Source organism: Hydractinia symbiolongicarpus, chromosome 2 (genome assembly GCF_029227915.1).
Source record: "Hydractinia symbiolongicarpus strain clone_291-10 chromosome 2, HSymV2.1, whole genome shotgun sequence".
Classification (NCBI taxonomy): domain Eukaryota; kingdom Metazoa; phylum Cnidaria; class Hydrozoa; order Anthoathecata; family Hydractiniidae; genus Hydractinia; species Hydractinia symbiolongicarpus.
Genome location: NC_079876.1, coordinates 16,353,621 through 16,371,115, shown reverse-complemented (window position 1 = coordinate 16,371,115; position 17,495 = coordinate 16,353,621). Strand labels below are relative to the sequence as shown.

Genomic DNA, 17,495 nt, shown 5'->3' with positions numbered 1-17,495 from the left:
TGTGCCGATTGAACGCACGACCGTGCAACGATTAGTACGCCGTTAAAAGAGAAACAGCTTAGCTGTTAGTTGTCACTAATTACGAACCGCAAACAAGATGTGGGTTGGCCAGCATGTTTAGCAAAATGTGCTTACCGCATGCTTTTTAAAAAATAAATTTCTGTTTCTTAATTTTGGGAACCTATGCCCTGTTTGTATGCACAATTTTAGCTTTTCAGTGCTGTATGAAATGAAAATAACTTTTTTTAATTCTTTTCAGGATAAACAGTAACTCAGACATTAAACTATAAATAATAACTGGACACCTAGTGAACCAGCTGTGTGACATTACTGCGTCATATCTCTACAGATAAACAATCGTTGGGTTGTTTTCTCACGTCAGTTATTCCTTCTCGCTGAGCTATATACATATGTTATCAATAGACAAGTACCAACACCTATGGACAGTGGGAATAGAAATGAAGATTCTAGCAGTTACTTCAAACAAGCATAAATAAATAAATAAATAAAAATCTATATTTTAAAAGGATTTAAAAACTTAACAAGTAAATAAATAGATAAAACTAAAAACTTCTTGCATGTTATGTTTTGGATTTTGTTCTCCGAAGTTTCTCTTTAAAACTCCCCAAAGCTGTGTGGCTTTGCTTCACAAACATGTCCTTTTTCGACTTAAAGGCCGCCATTTTATCGGTCGGAGAAACCGTTTCGTCGTTATTTTTTGACGTGATTTTCGTGTTATCATTAACGTCACATACCGTCGGCTGATAAATTTGATAATTCGTTGCCGTGTCTTCATCGTAAAGCAGCGAATGATATGACGACGATCTTGACCGACATGATGTACAAGACGAGCAATCTTTGTACGACAGACGTGGAAACCACTCATCCGTGTCTTCTTCGACGTCTTTGCTGATAACTTCAGTCGAAATAAATCTTTTTTCAATCTTTGCCATGTTTTCTTTCAGTTTCATGTTTTGTAGTTCGCACAAACTGACTGCTTTGCGAAACATAGCGTTCGCAAATTCTTTGTTCATTCGAACTGGTCGTAATTTCTGGTTTGTCTCTAATTCATCTAAAGAGCCTGACGTTTTTTCTTCAAGGTTGCCATGACTACCGGGTTGACGGGTGGAACCTAATGAATTAAACATATCTGAGTGTTTTATAGAATCTTCATGTAATGAAATTGCTCGCTGTCCCCGCTGAAGTAAATGTTTCGATGTTCGTACAAAGTTGTCTAAATGAGACATGCTGCTAGCCTTTTCTAGTGGTTCTGGTAAATGACTTTTAGTCGGGGAGCTAGTAGCAGACAAGGATTCAATTTTGTTTTTGTTAGAAGATCTCTCATTATATTTAGTAACTTTGGAATCTGTTTTGCTGTTGGTGTCAATTAACCAATTTCCGGTATTTTCCGACGATATCGCATTTTCTCTATTATTAACGACGTCATCGGTTAAAGTGACATCAACATCAGCTGTCGTTGTCGTGTGGAACAACTCGTCGTTCACACTCAAATCGAGCACTAATTTTTCTCGATCCTGAAATTTCTTTATATCGATCATTTCTTCTGTTACGTTAAAGTCGATAAGAGTTTCTGTTTTCACGTCGAACTTCATTTTACTTGAAAAACTTTTAATATTCTTCTTCTCTTCTAGCTTCTGTTGCACGTTGCGTTCTTTCTGTGCGTGTAACTCTTTATGCTCATTAAGTAGTTCTCGTGTTTCAAAATCTTCACAACGTTCAATTAATTGTTGCGAGCCAAGTGAAGTATTCTTAGCTACACCACAAAAACCGTTTGTTTCGATACAACCGCCTTTATTCTTCAAGTCTGTATAATCGAGACAACTAGTATTGTTGTTTTTATCTCGATTATTCAAATCTTGTAATTTGATTGTATTGTTATTAAAACTTTCACAGCTTGATATGTGACGATAAGGCGTAACTTCTCGTGTAAATGTTTGTTCAATAAATCCACTTCTCAACTTTTTGAAGTCTTCCGTGATATTCGAATCGCCGTTGTCTTGTAAATTAAGTTGATTTTCAAGCGCGTCCTGCGAATTAATTGTGTTAAAAGTTTTACAGCTTTGCGTCTCGTTAATCAATGAATTGTCCAAGCCCTTATTATTTTTTAATTGCTTTTCACTCTCGTGTAATAAAAAGCTATTTGAATAATCAGCTGACTCGGTTTTTAATTGTCTCTCTCCATCCTGTGTTACCGGTACATGATAATTGACGTCATACGATGTATGGACTGAAAAATCTTTTTTGATCTCGCGTGAACCGCTTTGTTTTGATTCAATACTAGCTGCCATGTTTACTATGAGGTCATCGTTATTAATTACGTCATTATTTATGTTTTTTTCTAAGTGTACCAAGCTATTATGATTGCCAGAGATATAAATTTCATGAACTTTAAATGGAATATTTGTTTGGCTTCTGTATGCAGAATATAGATCTTGACCCGACGAAAAGTTCGTCACGCTATGCCGCTTATTTCGTCTCCCAGGCGGCTTTAATGCGTCGTCACTTTGTGACGATAGTGCTACAGATGGTAAACTATGACGACGTTGTCTTCGTTTATTTTTACTCGGTTTTGGAACTTGTAGCAAATGTTCAGCTGAAATACACGGCATCGACACTCGACGTGGTTTATCCGTCGGCTTTTCGACGTCGAGAAATGATTGCATTGATGGGGCAGAGCAGCGACGAATCTTTATTCTACAAATTTCAAGAGTTTCGTTTAAAACTTTATTTAGGTTATCTGCAATATATGACGGACGTCGTGCCGGTGGTGTCCCTGGTGACGGTGGTTTGACTTCGATCATCGGTATATCATTCATAGAATGACGGCGTTGCTGAGAATGTACGGGGAGATCCAAATTTAGCATTTTCTTGATATTGGTGTTCAAATTTGGTATTAAATTTTCTAAACCATTCAAAATAAAGGTTGCGTCGCTGGATGGTAGACTTGGTCGCCGCATAAATGGACTTTCTTTGAACGATAACATCTTGCGAAAGGCTTGCAAACAAACCTATAAAAAATTAGGAGTAAAGATGAAAGACACGTATCACATGTTGTATAAATACCAATAAAATTGCTAAGCAAGATTACCACGAAAATGGTAGGCTATATATATTCGGAGAGGGTGAAATATCTCAGTGTTTTATGTAGTAGTGGTTTTCTAAAAGAAGCTATTAAAATTTATTATAACCGCATCAATAAGATATGAAAGCCCTTAGAACAAAGCTGATCGAAAAAATTCATTTTCCTATTCCATTTTATTTCAGGAAGCAGTAATGGCTGAGTGGTCATTGTGATCTGGAAAGGAATCGCGTATGGTGTAGCTGCAAAAGTAAAATCTCCCGAATTGCTACTGGGTTTATTCACCTGATAATATTCGCCTGTCAGGAGATATTGATGGCTTGCATGAGATATTTCGTTTTAATACAAATTGGGGAAAAAGAAGCTTCTTTTTCTCATGGTGGCCCAGCCACCATGTTTTGACTTCATCACAACCTTGGGAATAATTAACAAAAGGCTTAATAGCTCTCACGTTTACTTGAAATAGGAGGAGGGGGAGGGGGGGAGGGGTAAAGGGATTATTTGCGTTGGGTATCTATTGCTGATATATAAATATTGTGCTCTATTTTACGGAACTTGGAAAAACAAACAATAGTGCTCTATTTTACGGAACGTAGAATAACATACAAATAACGGTGCTCTATTTTGCAGAACGTGGAAAAACAAACAATTGTGCTCTGTTTTACGGAACGTGGAGAAACATACAAATAATGGTGCTCTATTTTGCATAACGTGGAAAAACAAACAAATAATAATGTTCATAAACTTCATGAACCTTCAACAAACTCACATTTTCGTAAATATTAATTGTTTTTTTAGTTTGTTCTTATCGTTTCGAAAATTATTTAAATTAGTCAAGAGCATCCATAATGTACGTAAATGCTTTTTTTGAAAAGTTTTGAAAAAGGAATTTTAAATAATTTCATAGCTTACAATATATATAAATGTTCCATTCACACAGGCAATGTAAACTTTTTTCATTAATAAATGTAATAATGATCGTGTTACACCACGTCACAGACTTCATGGGACCAGCCCAAAGACAACAAGACTTGACGCAAAAGAAACACAATAAAATATAAAGACAAGGAAGTCACAACTCCAATATTTCTAAGTACTTTCTTTTGTCAACCAACAAGTAACGACCTTCTCCGAAAGTTCTCAACCATTGACAGCAAGTTCTTGATACGAGCGTATTGTTAGGTACGTATGTCATAAGATAGGTCAACTGGATTGAGTAATAAAAGAAAAAGTATTAAAAGACTTTTTTCTTTACCAGATAGACACAACATCCCTCTGTAATTGTATAAGTAAATGTCCATGAAATATTGGTTCAGCTATGAAACATACCATAACATCAGTATATTAGTACCAGTACGCCTTCTTATGACGAACATTTCTCATTATTCCATCTAATCCTGAAGCAGGTATAACTTAAGCGGCAGATACAATAACACACGTAAAACCCTTATACTTTAATTACCCCCTGGTAGACACATAACAAATGACAGTTATTGTAGTTATACGTTGTTTTCACAGGAGGTAATTCTACAAAATTTCATTAACGAATAAATAGGCTTTGTTATGAGAACTCTTCCTCCCTGTGCCTATTTTGGCGGTGCAGCGTCCTCCTTCTAGCCACCCGTATTCTGTCAAAAATAGTTGTTGAATCGCTGCTATGTAGAGTGTGCATGTGTAGGCTGGGTCAAGACCATGAATTTTTTCATATATATTATGCTACACTAGCTTTTCTCTCTTTTTCTATCTCGAACTCGCATGCGACTGAACAATTTGTTTGAGATTGGTGAAGTTCATGATAAAGAGAGGGAATGAGTTTCACAGTGACAGGAAGGGAACAAGGTGGGTGTAGCAGACAGAATGTACTGTACACTAGCTTGTGTGTGACAGACAGAGAGTATGAACTGTACACTACCCTGTGTGTGAACCAAAGATCGTAGCGAGGGGCGAATTCTCGTGAATTATTTTACTGACTAACAACTATCTAAGAATATTGAAAGTCAGGAATTTCAGGAACCTCTATTGAACATTTTGAACATTATAAAGTCCTTCTCGAAGTTAAGTTTAGAGGAAGAATTAGAAGCGAAATGCCCTGGGAAAACAAGAAATTTGTCTGTGCAAGTTCAAAGAAAATAATTCTTTACACGTGTTGACACAGATGGCCAGAAAAACAAAAAAGTACACCTTTTATTTTTCGTTTTCTTGTTTGATGTTATACTTTTGTGTAAAGCTCGCTGAGTTACAAATCATATCTTCGGTACGATCTTTTCGTTTTAGTTAGAATTTTTTATCTGAACATTTTTGTAAAAATGTTGTGCCTAAACGTAGATTTGACATTCCCTGTTTTTTTTCTAAAAAAACTTACGACAAATACAAAGTAAAGAAATAGACTTACTTACCCTCTAAGAATATTTTCTATAGTGGGCGAGTAACATGAAGAAAAATCTTTTTAATCTTTTTCTTTTGTTTTCATTTCTTTGTTCTTAAAAAATTGATAATTTTTTTATCGTTTTATTGTTTAAAAAGTATTTATCGTCTTCATATGCGCGCTCTCCACCGGCGAAACTTTTTTTCAACACAATGTTATAGTTAATTAAAAAATTCAGAAACTCCGGAACGGAGAGTAAATTTTTTTTTATATTTTTATGATTTTATTCAATATATAGAATTCACAAAAATAAACATTCTGTTCTCTGTGCACCTGCTGGCACTTTCTTGATATTAAAGTCATAAATATAGTTTTTTCTGGCTACTAGTAAATTAACTACCTTTTAGTCTGTTAAGGCCCAAACACACAACACAACTTTTGTTGTACACGCTTTTTTATAAAACACCAGTAAAATCTAACTCCAGTCTTCTTATTTTTCCAGCCTGCTTTTTTCTCATATATTAAAAAATAAATCTTAAAATATTTTTGGATGAAAAAATAGGTGTCTGTTACTAACGAAACAGTATAATTATGTTCAGGACAACTAAACCATGGATGTGTCGTTACCTTGAATGGAACGACATTTTGTTATGAACACTACGAAATGTAAAAATGCGTTAATTATCAAAACCTTCCAAAAAAAAAAAATAATAAACCACGGGAAAAGGGAGAAAGCATTAAGGAAATAAAAGCCAAAATAAAATATTATCAGACTGTTGCGATATATTTGTGTACAATCCATAGTATGATGTCGTATTAACAAAAATTGTACGAAAAATAGTACTTGTTTTATGCTCAAATTTAGAATGGCCACAGATTGATAACTTTTATATTTTAAGAGTTCTAGACGTAATTCCTTTTTCAGTAATCCTTTTCTATTCCTACATATAAAGCCTTTTAATGTAGAAATATAATAAGGAAAAGTATTTGAAGTATTGTATTTGATCTTGTTAAAGTTTGGTCTCGTTGGAGTGCAAGCATATTTATTACAAATGCAGATTAATAATTCTTCTCTTGGAACTGTCCACGAAAAGGCTGAATCTTTTAGTTTATAATACATCATTTTTAATTATTGAGCTTTTACGAATAATTGATATACAAAAAAGATAGAAATCAAAATTAAAAATAGTATTACAATGGAATAAAAATTGCGCATTCTTATTACGTGTAAAAAAAGAATCGTTCGCAACTTATCGCGAACATCTTTGTGTGGTGGCGACAAAAGCACGAAATTCTAAATTTATCAAAATAATAAAGAGAACCATAAATAAAATATAAACCAGTTATTTTTAAGTTTTATAAAACATTACGAAATTTCTGTCTTGAACACTGTATGTCTGGTACACACACGTTGATTCGTCTCTCTAACTTTTAAGTTTATCTTTCCTCTTCATCTCGAACCCCCACTACCTCGAACAAATTTTCCAGTACCTCGCAAGTTCAAAACAGAATCTACTGCGCGCTTTCTTATTTGATTGTGCGTGTTACTGCAGGTTCAAAAATTAAATGGGTCAAGCTTTGTTAACAAGATTGCATCTTTTCAGAGGGTGTTAGAACGAGGTAGGAGGGTGACAAGTCAATTTTCATTCTCCTCCTTTTTTTACTAAACTTCCTAAAGTTCAGGTTTTCCAGGGTGCTGGTGCCTCTGAATTAGAAACCCTTGGAACATAACGTCACAGTATTAAATTGATTTTTCTGTCTATGTGTAAAATTACTTTATATACAATTTACCAAATAAGTAAAAACATTAAGAAATAAAGCTTCTTTAAATTTCGATGAAAAATTTGAAAAACTAAAAATTTTCGACATTTAGTTGTGATATTTCATTGCTAAGCAACAACATTCTTAAGCATTATTAAAACTCGTTGATTACTTAGTTACTTTACACGGGCCGTGCGGTTCGCTTTAAACAGGCCGTGTAGTCACTTCACACCGACCGTGCAGTTCGCTTTACACCGGCCGTGCAGTTCTCTCGACACGAGCCGTGGCGTAATTTCAAATTTATCTGGTCAGTCTCTTTTAACTTAATACCCAGTCCTTTTCATTTAAAATATAACTCTAAATTTGACCTCACGAACGAAATAATATACTTTTTAAATGTCTTTCTACAGAGAACAAATTAAACTTTTAAAGAAAGCTTCTTGTTATATTTTGGTACTTTGTTTGTTATTGAAAACTATATATATATATATATATACTGTATTCCTACCTCCATGATATAACGTGGACTGTCGTGTTGACTGTCTTCTATGCGGACTGTCTTCTATGTGGACAGTCTTTGTTCTGAGTAGACTGTTACAATGACTCCTTTGAATTTTAAGGTACTGTTTGTTTGTTTGGCTTCTGTGGGTGGCTATTTTTCTGCAAGAATATACAAATGTAAGTTGTGAGAAATACGTCTGTAAGTTTATCTTTTTTTTATTTCGTTTTGCTGCACATATTTTAAATTTTTAGTGGTTGGTGGGGAACGCTGGAAAAGTAATGTTATCTTCACATCATTCTTGTTCCCTGGGTAGTTTAAAAAATACTTTAGTAAATAAGATGTCTACACAGGACATACAAAACGTAGTAAAAAATTCTGTTAGAAAGCCAACTTCACGTGTGGTAAACATCGCTAGATGCAGAAACCAAAATTAATTTTCTAGTAACGGCTTGGTTTGCTTGCAATCCACAATGCTGCACTATTTAATCTTTCATAAGTCTCGTCAGAAACCAAACGTTAACTTAATACATGGGAACGGTTCACGGTATCGAATGGAAGTAAGCCATGGGTAGGTTTAAATTCACGACAGGACCAATCGCACTTATCCACATTAAAAGATAGTTGCTAAAAGTGAAGAAGAAATACAAAGAAAACAGAAGGGGGAAATTTTATAAATTTAAATGAATTTAAATCACTAAATACAATACATAAGGAAAAATTTAGCTCTCGAGATGTAGCTAATAACACTTTTGCATATAAAATTAATTTTTCTCAGAAGATACACTTAAAAAAAAGTAAATCATTTTTAAGGCGAAACCCTTTTCTAGGGCTCTCTGAAGAGTAGCTTCATCTCTTCCGTTACTCCGTTTTTTAAATCTAGGAGGGTTAATGACAAAGGGTCGTCTTAAAAACCCCGAATATATCGTTTTAGAGAGAGATTAAAATAGCTTAATATTAAAATTATATATAGATCAGTCCTTCAAACCCTTTCCTGTCTCTATACGTCAACGCTTCCTGATTTTTGCAGCGCAAAAAATTACCATATCAACATTCACGTTGAGTGTTGATATCGCGATTCGACTAACATTTAAAAAGCGATTAAAAAATAATGCCAACAAGGGCCGTCGTAACAAGCTCTCGCGTAACGCAAGGACCGTCGTGTGGCGGGAACAATTTTCAACATACCTGTTTGTTGTCGACAAAGCTTTCATAAAATTTGACGTGTGACACGGGTGTAACTGATAACACGGTATCTGCAAATATGGGTGCTCCTAAAATATATATAAACATTGAATATAGAGAAAAACTGTTTCGTGCATTCTTGCCTGCCTGCTAGTATAAAGTAATGAAATGTGCTTGGACAAGTTTTATTATTATGACTACAGGTGCAATTAAAATGCCATTCTCATTTCAAAAGCCCTGTTTTTAAAATTGGTTCACAGACAATGAGAGCGAGTATTAAAATATAGGTAAGACAATTTAAAAATTAAAATGTGTCCTAGAAACGCCAAATGGAAGTTCAAATCTAACAGAGTGATATCAAGCGACAGTCAATACAGAAATGCAGATTTGAATTATTATAAATTACAGTTAGGAAAAGTCGTTTTTTAAAGAAAAAAAAAACTTTGAAACAGCACCGTTTTTTGCAACCCGAACATATGGCAAACAAATTTACAAAACATAATAAAATATATTACTTGTTGAGTAATAAATGACCATTTGTCCTGCAAAGCGTGCTTTTGTTGTTCAGGAACAAGCTGCCATATTTCTTCCAGTGTTTTTATTCTTCCATCTATGACATAAGATGGTAACATAACACATAAACAACTTTCGCAAAAAAAGATCTTTCAAGCAAATCAAAACTTTGACTTCAAAACAAATTTGGACAGGAGCTTCAGTAACACAAGTTTTAAAAACGAGGGAGAAGATCTTTTTCTTGTGCATTTCAAATCCTTAAACACGAAATATAGATTTTAATATTATAATTATTTACGGAACGGCTATTGGTTTTCGACTTTAGTGACTTACACGAAAGTCGACCTGATGGGGGCGAAAAACAAACTGGCTATTTTTTTCGGCATGTATGTAATTTACAGACTCGAACATATAGATATATTTAGAATTTTTATTTTTCCCAGCCTTGGTTATGTTTTCATCCAGAATGAGTCTCGCTGAAATATTTCTTTGTAATATACTTTTCGAAAAAAAATATTGAACCAGCGAGTGCGCTAGTCTGTGCGCTGGTCTGGTCTGTTCATTGCGCAAAACGCGTTTGCCGGATTTTTAATATGTGCGCAGGATATACGTAATGTGAGCATTTTAACCGGTTCGTAGCCCTTCAAAAAACCGCTAACTCATTCGGGCTATCCTTTTTATACTTTAGATCAAAATATCCAATGCATCAAAAAAAGAAGAAAGCTTAATTTCTAGGAATCAACTAATTCGTGCACCAACCTGTCGAAGTTGCTGTAAAATACATGACTGGGACATTGTAACTATCGCTATAGACGATATGATGTTTGAAATTTACGACGTCTGAATGCTTCACTGATGCAGACAACTATAAATATACAAAACTTATAAAATTGTTTAAATGCAAACAGAGATACAAAACTTCCAAACAGGAGGATGCAGGATGTCCACAGAACGCAGTAAAATGTACCCAAATATACTTTTTACAATTGCAAACCATTGAAGTCAAGAATATAAACGGCAAAGAAAACAAGTGAGATAACTGAAAATAAGTACACATCGCAAATCTTGATATGTTTAAAATTGAAATAGGCAGGCACGAGGGTAGGAAAAGTTCCATGATTTAAAAAAAAATCCATGACTTGAAAAAATTATTTTTTATGACTTTTGCAATTATCATGACATGTAGCCACCCCCTGTTTATATTTGCTGCAATTTTTTTTTAAATGTGACGTGATTTCTTTGTGGAAAAATAAATTACTCATTTCTCTAACATACATTATCTAGTAGAAATATTTCGATTTTATAAACAAAAAGTTTCACAGAATAAACAAGTCCCTTACTTTATCAACTGGAACGTCTTCTTCATTCATGCTGTCATCCATTTCATTGTTCTCATACACATTTTTGTCATCATCCACGGTAATGATTTTCGTTGTGTGTTTACATAAATACTTGCAAAATTCATCGTGCTGCGAAATTAAGGAAGATTGTTAAAATATACACATAAAAATGCGAATAATTTGAGAGCGTCTGAAAGTTTTCCAGCCTGATCCTATTTTAGGCTCCGGGTACAAAAGAAGCAGTGTTATAAATTATCTTATAACAACATGAGATTTACGTAACAAAGGAAACTTTAAGCTAATATTTAACAGGTTAAATTGCCATTCACATCCTTATTTATGTTCTTTTCAACAAATCATTAAAAAAGAGGAAAGGTATATTCTGTAATGTCTTTAAGAAACCATATAATACAAAATTTTAATTCTCTTAACCAATAAAGGATGAATCCAGAAAATAATCAGGCAAAAACAGCCTGCAAACAGTTGGACCACAATAACCTATGTAGATTCAGTTGTCGCCAACAAGTGCTCCCCATGTTTTAAACAAAGGATACCAAACATGATAGGTCTAGTGTTTTGTTTCAAGAAGCTGGTTATTCATTAACTGATAATTTTTAATAAACATTTAGGGATTTTCAAGGTCTGGTAGACACTTTGTGAATATCTAAACTTCCAATTTTTCACCTTAAAATATAAAAAAGTAATTGCATAAACCTTTGATGATTCCAATGTGAAGTTATCCTTTAACTCAGCACTTCGTTTGATAATTTGTTCACATTCTTTATCAAAACGTTCCCTTGTTATGCATCCATCCATGAACCTCTTTTAATGCATATGAAATTGCAGTTTAACTAAAACTTTACCTGTACGCTATATGAAAAAAGATTAGCATAAATCGATTAAAGCATTAGAATATATTAATAAGCAACAACTGTATTGAAAACATGAAAAAGAGGAAAGATAACACACTGTAATAATTTTTTTCTTTTGTATTTCCACAAAAGTGCATAGTACAGACATAATCACTAGTCTTCGGTCATTTTTATTATTGTTTTACCACGTGTGTGGCCCTCTGCAACATGTTTATAAGCATCTAATGCGTCATCGATAGTAAATACTTTGTCAATTAATGGCTTTATCTTTCCACTCTCAATTAGTGGCCTAATTTGGTCCAACATTAATGCATTGGGAGTGAAAAAACCCCATCTATAACTTCCCTTTCCAGATGATAGTTGTGATAAATTGGATTGCAAAAACTTTCCACCAGATTTTAATAAACCCAATGCCACGCCTTGTTCATCCATCTCGGGTAGTAAAGTAGGGCGAAGTGACACATAACTTGAAAATGACATGTCTCTCAAAAGTCCCTTAAAAAGTTCAAAGTATTTTTCGTTCAGTGTGTCATACATAACATCAAATGGGCCACATGATTCAAGATCACGTAAGTAGTTTGTTGAAGTATAATCGATCACATTCTTAATTCCAATGTTGTTTAAAATTTTAATACCATCTGTGGCACATGTTGTAAACACATCATGTCCAAAACTCTGACACAACTGTACAGCAAATGATCCGATACCTCCAGTACCACCAGGAATAAATACTTTTTTTGGTCTACCAGTGATGGGTACTACCCCTGAATGGATAAGCGCATTCCAAGTGGTACATCCAACATATGGAAAACTTGAAGCCTCTGTATGTGTTAAGTTACATGGTTTAAGTGACATCTCGCATTTATTTACAACCACATACTCTGCATGAGTTCCTTGCCCATCAATCCAACGTACACAAGTAACAGCGTCTCCAACTTTAAATCGCCGAAAACGTTTGCCACGTTTGATCACAATTCCAGAACAATCACGACCTAATATTAAAGGAAATTCTGGATATTTTGACATTCTTCGGAAAACATTCATAGCTTCTCGACCATATCCTCTAGTCATTTCGATATCAAATGGATTGATAGATGCAGCCATAACCTTTATTAAAGCCTGATGAGCCCCTATTTCTTTATCAGTTGGAGGTGATGTTGTTGCATTAATTTTTAGGTCATCAAGGCAATCAGCATATTTATTAAGTTCCACACATTTCATTTGACTGGGCAAGTGATACGCCTTTGAAACCAAACTGCATTTCAATTTCTTTATTGGCAAGTTAAAGTTGGGTAATTTTTTGCAAAACATTTGCCTAAATATACAATTTTTAAGTAATTAAAGACATAAAATTCAATACCTATATAACAAAAAAATCAGTCCACAAAATATCAATCAAATACTGCAGAAAGGCGTGATACCACAACATACATGTGTTTTGCATTTTAAAGTGTATATAGAAGTTGCAGGAATAACCCAGAAAATGTATTTTTTGCATGTTTCAAACCAAGAATGATATAAGCATATTCCAACAAAAAATTAAATTTCGTTTTTTACAATGCATTACTTGCCATAGGGGAAGTATGTGGTGGCATTGTACCTATAAAATTGCGTTTTCGAATGATGGTTTGTTTTTGCCTCCAAACAGGTTAAATATTATTTGAACAGTAATAATTCCTTTAAAAAAATAATTATGGTGAGTTTGAACTTTCTTGTCAACAAGGTTTAGTCAAAGAAGACTCGACTTTTGAGTTGGTTGTACATATATATATATAAAATAAAATCTTCAGACCTTCACACTCCTGGAACGTCTACAATGTTTGTTTTCTGCACTGAAACAATAGCCCCTGTAATGGATTTAAGAAACTTTTTTACTGGAAGCAGGATAAACAAAGTATTTAACTGAATAAAAGAAATTCAGTATTACGTGTTGTTACAGTTTTAACATACTTTTCTCTATTTTCTATGTTTTTATACAAATATAATATTACAATAATAATAATATAAATGCTCTAAAATGATCAGCACTTGCACAACTCCACACACACCTAAAATTAAACTGAATCTCGGGTCTTATTTGCACACATAACATCCAATATTGCTTGTGCAGAATTTAACTTTTTACGCCAGTTATAACAAAAAATATATATACTACCTACAGAAAAAAGACTGCTCCAACAGTAAAAGTTTCCAGAAAAACAATATGTATAACCCCAAGAAGTCTTTAAAACTACCACCTTAAAGTCTAAAACATTGGAAGAATTAGGTAGATGGAAGTCACATGTGAGTTCCCATCAGCACAACCAACTTTAAAACAAAATCATGCAGCAATTTTTATTATTTATTATTAATTTGCAGTACAAAAAAAGACAATAATTCTCACAAATTTAGAAGCACCGTGTTTGTGTCATTTGCATACACAAACACAGAGTGTATGAAACTTACATTTTCCACCAAGTTTTGTTTCTTAATGAAAAATGTCTGTAGATGGATTCTGTTGTTTACATTTTCAGAGAGGTAAGCTCTTTCGCCTCTGGCATCTGTGTGGCAGGAAAAAGCTGAAGCAGAGTAATTATTGGTCCATTTCATCACTTGAGGGCATTGCTAAGATTTTAAATGAATTCAAATAAAAACCACAAATACACTTTTACAATAATTCAATTGTACATGTGTTCCTATGGCTCTCCATCGTTTTACAATATCGGAAGAGAGGAGGTAAAAAACATGTTTTTTGTTAGAGACAAAAGCGTGTTTTCTCCAGTTGTTGAACTTCCTTTGAATCAATTTCTTTTAAATTTTCAGGAAACGTTTATAATTATAAGATACATACAACTTATGGGGACTTTTTATTAAAAACAAAACTCAGCAAGAAAATAAACTCTTATAAAAGTGTGATGTTTACCTTCCCTCTGATCATAAAATAAGCTGCGATGAAGTGTTAGTTTTCCCGAATTATCGTAAAGGTGTATTCTAGCATCTTTTTCCTGTCACACAGCCAGCTAAAAGACAGAGTCAAAAAGATTACTGCCAAAAATTAAACAAATAACATCACACAGGAATACACTCAATCATAGTGCTGTGTTTTTCCTGTGCGCGCAGAAATGGAGGTAACTTTTCCACTTAGTTTGTTTACATTTTTACCTCCATTTCTGCGCGCGCATCGGGTATTACGTAATCACTTAGATGCATGTGCAAGTAAATATCGGGGCTGTGATTCCATGTATTCATCTCTATCACTCTCTCTAGCTAGGATGGCTATGGCTACGAAGGGAGAGAGTGACAGGAGACTTCAACATTGGAATGTTAGAAGGATAATACAATTAAAAAAATTTCATGACACTATTAAATACAATGCAATCCATAAAAAGCTCTTCCTCTTTTATGCTAATAGATTTTTAAAACAGCTCCTTTGTTTTGTTAGTGAATGAAAGAAATGACTTGATATGATATATGGAGATATGGATGGCACAGCAGGACTAGAAGCCAAACCACTTGAGATTGTGACCATAAGGATATTGTAGCTATATATCATGGAATAAATATCACTAGCATTATCTGGTCCTGGGAATTCACTTAAATAACCTAGACAACCTTTTGACCACTTGACTTCGCCCAGCCAATGTTATAAAAACGAAAGTGCTGTCTCCATTTTGAGCCCGTTTTCCCGATGCCAACCTCATCCCCAGACTTTTTTATCAGTCCCCGGAGGTCTAATTTGATTCTCTTCTTGCGCGGCGGAAGATTTCAAATATTATGTTCAATCTCTTTTAAAATACGCTGCAGCACATCCAAAGAAAATAAATTTGGAAATTGCTACCTTATCGATAAAAAAGTCGGCAAAAAGTGACTAAATTTGGGCTGGTTGACTAATAATTTTTGTCAACTAAACTTTTTACCGATTTTTTTATTATTACCGCAACCAAATTTTTTGTCGACATTTTTTTTCCAATCCAATTTTTTTTTCGACCGCCTTTTTGCCGTTTTTTCTTCCATGTTGCTAATTTTTATCAGTTTTACGCAATTATTTTTTATTAGTGACTAAATTCAAAAATTTAGTAGGCAAAAAGTGACTAAATTTCGCCCAAGTGACTAATATTTTTGCCGATTTTTTATTTTGCGACTAATTTTTTCGCTGTCTTTCTTATACCGATAAGGTACATTATCTTTATTGCAGCACTCGATTGTCATTTACATTGGAGCGCCAAAAAATGTCTTATTGTTTGTTGTTGTTGTTGTTGTTAATGAATAGTCCTCCTCCCCCTTCTTGGGTAATGATTGTGAGTTGTCTGTTGGTATTTGACATCTTCAGATGTAGTTGTTGGTAGTTTGGAAGGTTTTTTTTTAAAGTAGGAAAAATTTCGCTGATAAAAAAATTTCATTTTTTGCTGTCTCCCTTGATATGAAGTGATAGTAGTACAAGTGGATTTTTAATAAAATTACGTTCAACTTGTTTCACTTGCAAAGAGGAAGTTAAATATTTTTAGGGATTTTAGCTTACAGAAAGTTAGACAACACTTCGTACACCGGTTTTCTTGTAACAAAAATATTTAACCAAAATTTAAATAAACTCCTCAGAACCCGTCTATGCTAGTTTTTACGGTGGCCCACAAGTATCACGGCACAAATCTTCCCCACGGCACAAAAAAACTCCACGGCACAAAAAAATACTCCACGGCACAAAAAAAACTCCATGGCACAAAAAAATAATATCCACAACGTATAAAAATGCACCAGGGCACAAAAAAAAAAACCACAGCACAGAAAAAAGTCACGGCACAAAAAAAACCACTGCACAAAATATAACAATGTCCCTTTTTTTTTAAAACGAATCTACGGACGATGAGAACGTAGAAATAGACGAGGAAAGCGTTATTAAGTACTATTTTAAAAGTGGTTTTGAATACGAAGTAATCTCAGGTCATTTATCTCGCTTTGGATTAAACATTAGCAGAAGTACACTGTTAAGTAGGTTATCCCCGTGGCTTATCCCCACGACGCGGTTCTATAAGTAACGATGTGCATGCAAAAGTGAAAAAAACGTGTTGAAGAAATTATAGATGGTCCAGGATCATGTGGTGGTTACCGAACAATTTGACACACATTGCGCATCGAAGGTCTTTAAGTACCCAGAAATATAGTACAATCTTTATTAAAAGAATTGGATCCTGTTGGTGTTGTGAGACAGGCTCGGAAACTGCGCAGAAGGCTTTACAGAAATCCAGGACCTACTATGCATGGCATATTGATGGGTATGATAAATACATGGATGTATTGATGGATTTAGCCGTAAGATTATGTGGTTACGCGTGACTAGAACAAACAAATCACCAGATCGTATAGCTTCCATGTACCTAAATGCAATAACAGAAACAGATGGTTGTACAATGGAGTTAATCACTGACTTAGGAACTGAAAATGAAATAACGGCTACTATCCAAGCTTTTTTCATGACAACCCTGACGCTCATCGCTATCCACCGTCTACAAGAAATCTAAGGATAGAATCATGGTGGTCTTATTTTAGCAAAACAGATCCTCCTGGTGGCGAAACTTTTTTAAAGATTTAGAATCGCAAGGCGTTATTGATCTTACGCGTGAACTGGATAAACAATTGTTGTGCTACTGCTTTGTTGGAATAATTCAAAATGATTTAGATAATATAGTTAAGCACTGGAATACGCATTACATACGTAATTCAAAACACGAGGGTGTAGCTGGGCGTCCTGATTCCATATTTTTTTTGCGAGAAAGATTGGAGGGCAAGATCAAAAGGTTTCTGTCAACAACAGGGATATTCAATACGTATGGAGCCACACAGTACAAAAAAACGAACATGACGTGTATACAGAGTATTTCGATTA

At 34.2% G+C, this 17,495-nt stretch overlaps 3 protein-coding genes across 12 annotated transcripts; all 3 read right to left on the bottom strand.

The window, feature by feature from the left end:
* Positions 1 to 498: 498 nt before the first annotated feature.
* Positions 499 to 7,873, bottom strand: LOC130629672 (uncharacterized). Of its 3 annotated transcripts, none has more exons than XM_057442968.1 (2): positions 7,735 to 7,873; positions 499 to 3,029 (listed from the first exon to the last, which is right to left on the bottom strand). In XM_057442968.1, exons 1-2 carry the CDS (start codon positions 7,738 to 7,740, stop codon positions 582 to 584), a joined length of 2,454 nt encoding a protein of 817 aa, XP_057298951.1. In that variant the 5' UTR covers positions 7,741 to 7,873; the 3' UTR covers positions 499 to 581. The 3 variants fall into 3 exon arrangements, with proteins under 3 accessions (XP_057298951.1, XP_057298952.1, XP_057298950.1); XM_057442969.1 differs by lacking the exon at positions 7,735 to 7,873 and adding an exon at positions 5,497 to 5,560; XM_057442967.1 differs by lacking the exon at positions 7,735 to 7,873 and adding an exon at positions 4,013 to 4,660.
* Positions 7,874 to 8,213: 340 nt separating this feature from the next.
* Positions 8,214 to 11,619, bottom strand: LOC130629678 (ubiquitin-like-conjugating enzyme ATG10). Its single transcript, XM_057442984.1, has 6 exons — positions 11,478 to 11,619; positions 10,764 to 10,892; positions 10,183 to 10,288; positions 9,426 to 9,520; positions 8,914 to 8,999; positions 8,214 to 8,352 (listed from the first exon to the last, which is right to left on the bottom strand). Exons 1-6 carry the CDS (start codon positions 11,577 to 11,579, stop codon positions 8,268 to 8,270), a joined length of 603 nt encoding a protein of 200 aa, XP_057298967.1. The 5' UTR covers positions 11,580 to 11,619; the 3' UTR covers positions 8,214 to 8,267.
* A 118-nt stretch (positions 11,620 to 11,737) lies between these two features.
* Positions 11,738 to 17,425, bottom strand: LOC130629675 (reticulon-4-interacting protein 1 homolog, mitochondrial-like). Of its 8 annotated transcripts, none has more exons than XM_057442974.1 (4): positions 17,325 to 17,425; positions 14,538 to 14,634; positions 14,081 to 14,239; positions 11,738 to 12,950 (listed from the first exon to the last, which is right to left on the bottom strand). In XM_057442974.1, coding segments are annotated over exons 3-4 (1,164 nt in total). In that variant the 5' UTR covers positions 14,083 to 14,239; positions 14,538 to 14,634; positions 17,325 to 17,425; the 3' UTR covers positions 11,738 to 11,788. The 8 variants fall into 8 exon arrangements, with proteins under 8 accessions (XP_057298957.1, XP_057298959.1, XP_057298958.1 ...); XM_057442976.1 differs by lacking the exon at positions 17,325 to 17,425 and adding an exon at positions 13,428 to 13,482 and having other exon boundaries at positions 13,795 to 14,239; positions 14,538 to 15,330; XM_057442975.1 differs by lacking the exon at positions 17,325 to 17,425 and adding an exon at positions 13,795 to 13,880 and having other exon boundaries at positions 11,738 to 13,482; positions 14,538 to 15,330.
* Between the last annotated feature and the right edge of the window lie 70 nt (positions 17,426 to 17,495).